Source organism: Boleophthalmus pectinirostris, unplaced genomic scaffold, assembly GCF_026225935.1.
Source record: "Boleophthalmus pectinirostris isolate CB_2022bp ecotype Guang Dong unplaced genomic scaffold, ASM2622593v1 HiC_scaffold_341, whole genome shotgun sequence".
Taxonomy (NCBI): Eukaryota; Metazoa; Chordata; class Actinopteri; order Gobiiformes; family Gobiidae; genus Boleophthalmus; species Boleophthalmus pectinirostris.
The window spans coordinates 18,846-25,000 of record NW_026571324.1 but is presented as its reverse complement, the minus strand read 5'-3'; the positions used below and the strand labels follow the sequence as shown (position 1 = coordinate 25,000).

General features: G+C 39.1%; 2 protein-coding genes across 2 annotated transcripts; one reads left to right on the top strand and one right to left on the bottom strand.

Moving 5' to 3' along the window:
• The first annotated feature begins 805 nt into the window (after positions 1-805).
• On the top strand, positions 806-2,923 carry fgf8b (fibroblast growth factor 8b). The gene is made up of 5 exons (XM_055161113.1): positions 806-825; positions 914-950; positions 1,312-1,492; positions 2,398-2,504; positions 2,627-2,923. The coding sequence occupies exons 1-5, from the start codon at positions 806-808 to the stop codon at positions 2,921-2,923; spliced, it is 642 nt and encodes a 213-aa protein (XP_055017088.1).
• Positions 2,924-4,564: 1,641 nt separating this feature from the next.
• On the bottom strand, positions 4,565-6,155 carry dpcd (deleted in primary ciliary dyskinesia homolog (mouse)). Its single transcript, XM_020941954.2, is given in 7 exon segments — positions 4,565-4,788; positions 5,040-5,142; positions 5,266-5,368; positions 5,371-5,386; positions 5,468-5,583; positions 5,687-5,767; positions 6,010-6,155. Coding segments are annotated over 7 exon segments (588 nt in total). The 5' UTR covers positions 6,074-6,155; the 3' UTR covers positions 4,565-4,683.

Below are 6,155 nucleotides of genomic sequence, written 5' to 3'. Positions count from 1 at the left end.
GAGTGTGTAATCCTAGTGCAGATTATATATTTTCTCCAACTTTGATCTCACTGATGACATTTTGCGCGTGTAATTATTGATATATTTATAGATTTGCGGTCGAAAAAGTGGTCAATTAAGTATTCAGTTTCAAATTGCTTCCACCTCTGAACGCTCCGCCTGCTCTCACAGAGGATAGTGACTTTCCCGCAAGTTTAGGTATTTAAATGGTCAGGGGACGGATACTGAATGTGGAAGAGAGGCAACCACAAGAAATACACGTGTGGGAGGACGCAGGACCTTCACTCTGCCGTGCTCGCATCCAAGAGAGACGACATCACAATCACACGTGCAACTTCACGGAAAGCAAATTCGGAAGCGGGAATTGTTTGTTAATCTCTCAATACAAAACTTTAATGGCGTGACACCTATGGTTTTGTGGTACATAAGCGTGCGTAAAACGTGCGATTAGGTTCACTTTCAAGTCGAATGAAGGATCTAACTTTTTAAAGTTTATCAGCATTGGCGAAGAAGTGGCTGACACGAGCAGGAGCTGATGGAAATAGCGGGAGACAGAGACACAGCCCTGGAACAGGGCGCCTGATTACTCGGCAGTGCTCGTGCGCTTTCGGACGCGGCCATAGAAAACGGCGCAGGCCTTTCCTCTACCTGTACAGGACAGTGACATCTTCAGATGTCTTATTTGGCCCAGAGACCATCTTCACGGGAGTACACAAATTCCGTCAGGAGGAACTGAAACTTTCCACAAATCCTCCAGCTACGAATCCGTGGAGTATTCATGAAGCGATACTTGACTTATTACAAGATGAGGCTGAGAACATCGAGGTTAGGCTGGCTGTAAGTAAATGTGATGCTTTTGACAAACGTCACATGTTTCAGAGAAATTTAATTAGAAATTTATTTTCTTCAACAGGTTACTCCAGTTCACGGCTCTTTGCTTTTACGCACAGGTACTTTTATATTCTAAATGTTTTTCTCGTGTATATTAAGTCATCATAAACAGAATCAAATTAAGCATCTCTCTCAGTTGATGGAACCATCTGCATAACAAATCAAATGTTTTATAACAGGGAACTGAAGAACTGGCTACAAATCAAATATGCTGAAAATCGAATTGCTCTCTTTTATTTAATACAATTGTTATAACACGTGTGGAGCGTGGGAAAGGGTTCATCCTAATGTAAAGTGTAAAAACAAGAAACGTTTGTTATCGAGGTTATGACGGATTTTATAGCATATCACGCAGAAACTTTGCAGATATTCTTATATTCTGAGACCTGAAAGTCATGACAGTGTCTGTTTGCCCGTCAGAGCTCTGTACAGTCTCCTCCTAATTTCAAGCACCATGTCACCGAGCAGAGCCGTCTGTCGGACAGGATGAGCCGCAGACTGACGCGCACGTACCAGCTGTACAGCCGCACGAGCGGGAAGCACGTACAGGTCCTGGCGAACAAGAGGGTCAACGCCAACGGGGAGGACGGAGCGGTGCACGGTAAATAAACTTCTCCAAACCACATCAAATTTTACAAACTGACTAATTTTATATGTAAACACGAACGCGTGCATTTGTTTATAACTAAAATTGTCAAGTTACAATTTACGCATGCAGCCAGCAAGTAACAGGTGGATGCAGGTGATCCACAGGCCATCACAGAATTGCCGTTTTTTTAGGCCAAACATGCCTATAACGCATCTTGTTTAGTGTTATCTGGGATCTTATTATTTTGAAGTTAAGCTAATATAAAAAAAAGCCTAAATAAAATAGAAGTCCTCCTGCTGGAATGTCACAGTTAGTGAAAATTTTTAGAAAGTTACTTTTGGACTTAAAAAAGGAAACAGTGTTAAGTCAAGTGTCAACTCTGAACCTTAAATCTTGTGTGATGAATATTTATTGTAGTTTACAACTGCATGTAAATTGGACCCTTTTTAAAATCCCTGCCGCCAAACTTTTGAGTGATGCTATCTTTCCACCACAGCCCCCAACATCCACATCTTAATGCCTGAATGCTTAATGGAGTTGTATTTTATGAAGACTTTTCACTACTTTCCAACTCATGCATGTATGACTCAGTTTATAGACAGAGGTGAAGTCAGCATCTTTGTTTGTCCACTTTTGTCCTCTATTGTCCTTTTGTCTTTATCTGCAGATGCATGCACTCTTGTAACTGGCCCAAATCTAGCCGCTGCTCCTTGCTATGGCCATGTCACAGACCACAACATTCTCAGATCTTCCTCCAGAGCATCAGTGCATTTTATAGCTTCTGCAAAATGATTGTCATCTGTGCTATTTGTGGGGTGTGACACCAGAGGATTAGTGAGAAATAATTTACAATGTTGAATAAAAGTTCTTCAATCAAAACCATTCTTTTAAAAAAAATGTATTGATTTGTTTTGCAGCTAAGCTGGAGGTGGAGACTGACTCCTTTGGAAGTCGCGTTCGCATTAAAGGAGCAAAGACAGGATACTACATATGTATGAACAAAAGAGGAAAGCTGATTGGCAAGGTAATCTACAATATACCTTTGTCTACAGATTTATCTGAAGGACTTTCAATGTATTGAACAGAAAATAAAATGTTTAGTTCTCATGGAAAGATGACTTGGATGTTCCTTTTTTGTTTCCCCAGAGGAAAGGCAGAGGTAAAGACTGCATCTTCACTGAGATCGTCCTTGAGAACAACTACACAGCACTGCAGAACGCCAAGTACGAGGGCTGGTACATGGCATTCACTCGTAAAGGTCGTCCACGGAGGGCCTCGAAGACCAAGCAGCATCAGAGAGAGGCCCACTTCATGAAGCGCCTTCCCAGGGGCCACATGCTCAGCGAGAGGCGGCCATTTGAAGTTCTTCCTCTGGCCGTTCCAGCGCAGCCTTCAAACAAACGGACTAAACATGCACATCACCATCGCTCTGGCAGCGGCTGACTAAAGCACCACTGTGGGACATCAATGGAGAAACCATCAGAGTCAACTGCTCCCAGCTAAATTAACTTTTACAGTCCAGTGCCCATACATTTCCTCTCTTTGTGGATTTATTGTGTCATTGTATGTAAACATTGACTCTAATACACTAGTTATACACTCCCTTCAGACAGATGACTTAAAATTAAAAAGAGTACAAGTCAAGTGCTGAATAATGTTAAAATGAATAGAGATTAGTCAACACAGCGGAGGAGTATGAAGCTAGACATGGCAGCTATTGATAACCTAATGGTTACTGCAGTTCACCAGATATATTGGCAGATTTTGCAGAATTAAACCTTTTTTTCTACATATATAAATATATTTTGTACTGTAAAAATGTAAATTACACAAAATGATGAAAATATTTATTGTAGAGTGTATATTAAAACCACTAAAGAATTTGTTCAAGACTTGTCCTCAGTGTTGTAGTTGATTTGAGATTGAACGGTAGCATAAACTGTTGCCTTTTCCCTCCTTCAAGAGAGCCAGAGACCCAGATAACTGAAGGGCAATATCTGTGACAGGCTACTGAATTCAATGTGCTCAGCAAGTGAGACTTGGACCTGAATGGCCGGAGCTATGCATTAAAAGAGATGAGGTCAGCCCACCATTTTGGTCCAAACAAAGGTTACCACCATGTAGTTGCATTTCTCACGATCGCACACCGTAACCCTCTGATCAAATGGGCTCTTTGTGGAAGCTCATATAAAAGGGCATGTTATACAATAGTAGGTTCGAATAATAACACGAGGAGGGGTCAGTTATCAAAAAGGAGCCAGTCACACAGGGAGGGGTGAGGATTGGGGGGTGATGGGGTGCAGTAAGAGAGGCAGAGAAAGCATCAGGGTCTGTGAGGCAAAATGTGGCATTGGCTGAAAGAGGGGGAATGGCTGGGAAGAGGCATTCGGCAATGAAAAGAAGGCAGAAAAGAAACAGTCTTCCCAGAAGCAGTTGAGCATGACCATCAGAGGCCAAACAACAGGGGAGGAAGAAGACCCAGCACACAGGCTCTGTGCTGCTCTCACAATGCATGCGCTGGATGACCAATTTGTCACTCTTCTTCACTACAAAAATTTGTTAGAGCCCATGAAAGTCTTTAAAATTGAGACCTCAGTAAACCTACTAAAATGTATGTTCAATTTATCAGATTGCATTTTAGTGATGCATATAAAAAACTTAAAATGTTGAACGCATGTTGACAGACTGATGAAAGTTGTCCATTCCAACTGAAGCAATACAAAGCACAATGGTGAGAGAGTCCTGTGGTTTTGTGTCTTTTGCACTTACTCTCTGAGTTTGGACAAAGGATAACAACGTAAGGATTAAATTTAAGTACCTTTGCTGAGATATATTTGACGTGTACTGGAGTAATCATCTTTTGTCATCACAGTTTTAGTCTTTAAAATACTTACTAACACAAGCCTTCAAATACTATATATGTTTTTTTCTCAGAAATAAAGCTCAGAGAAGACTGCCATATGCAAAGGACAAAATGCCATTAACTTTAGACTTTAGAACTTTGTGGGACAATGATCAAAAAATTAAATAAAATAAGTAAATAAAGCAGCTGAACTTTGTAGAAATTAAATATATATTAGGTGGTTAGATTATAAATTATATAGTGAGAATTTCCTTTTATTAATCAAACAAATAACATGTTTAAGGATAACCATATTTAAAAAACTAGATTAATACATCAACATATTTAAACATTTTACTGCTCACTGAGTTTGGCAGTCAGCATCGCCTTCACTTGTTCCATTCAGTTTCTTCAGCTCTTTCAGTAGCTCCAGCTCAAGGGTTAAGATCTCTTTGGGTTTTTTGTACTGGACAAGAGAAAAAAATGATTACTTCAACATTTGCTCATCTCCCCTGTGTACATCACTGTTATCACGTTGAAAGAATGCACAAAACAGAGGACAAAAGTCAGGGCTTCCAAAGAAAAGTAATTCTCTCCATAATGCTCACTGGAACTTTTTTTTTTTATAGCTTGCGGTATGTTGAGCATGTTAATACTATAAAATGTGTACAAGTTAAAGCATGTAATGAAAATATGTAATTATTGTGTGAGACTTACACTGATTATTAGAGTATTGTTAGCATGAGTAAAACTGAGGGCGTCATTGTGCAGTGGGAGCTGGTTGCGGTCAAGATCAGCAATGCTAAACTTCTTATAATACCTAAAAAACAGACAAGATTAAGAAGAAAAACCTTGGGCCTGCAATGTGTTGTAAATAGTGCCATCTATAGGTGAACACAAAAAGGTGACATGCTGTAGGGTGGTTAGAGTAGATACAACTTACTTCTTGTTTGAGGTTTTCACAATTACACATCTTTCACATGGCTCCACAAAAACACTGAAGACATCTTTGGGGTAAGGAAGGTTGCGGATTCTCCACTGAAATCCTTACGCATAAAAAATGGCTATAATGAAATAAAAACATAAATGGAATAATATAAAACATGGATAAAAAAGTAAACTATAACACAATAAAGGGTATTTACATTTGAACTGTTTTCTTTGATCCCTGCGTTCATAGAGCCAAGCGTAAAAGGTTCTCCAACCTCTACCTGCCACTGTCCATGAGCTCCTAGGGTGCTTTTATGTCTCCATTTTCGCACTTAAATGTGAGAGAAGTAATAATAATAATAATAATAATGAGAAATAACATTTACAAAATGTAGAAATATTCTTGTTTGACGTTATTATGTGTATATGCTTACCAAGGAGCTCATCAGTATGTATGTCATATTCCTCTGCCATTTCTTTGCCATCTGTAAAAAGGTAGTGCACTTTTCTTTTTCCTTAAAAAAAATTGTGACAAAGAGTATGACATTTTCTAAATACTTTTTACCATTTAGAGAAATGTATGCATCATCTGTAAACTGCACAGGCCATGACTCTAATCTAAACAAGACAACATTTTTGACATCAACAAATTTGATGAACGGATTAATCTTCTAAGAACATCTTCGACGTAAATTTTTACTCCTCTATTTATGAATACAACAATTTATGATCAGAATTATCAACTGCGTTTACTTACCATCATGAATTAATGCTGTTTTATTTGAACATTTTAGCGTTTTTCGCCAAGTTTCCACAGCCATTCTTTAGGGCAGTTCTTCAGTATCTAACTACTTCCGGATCGAACCACCTTGTTGACATAAAACTCTGAATAGGCCTATGGTA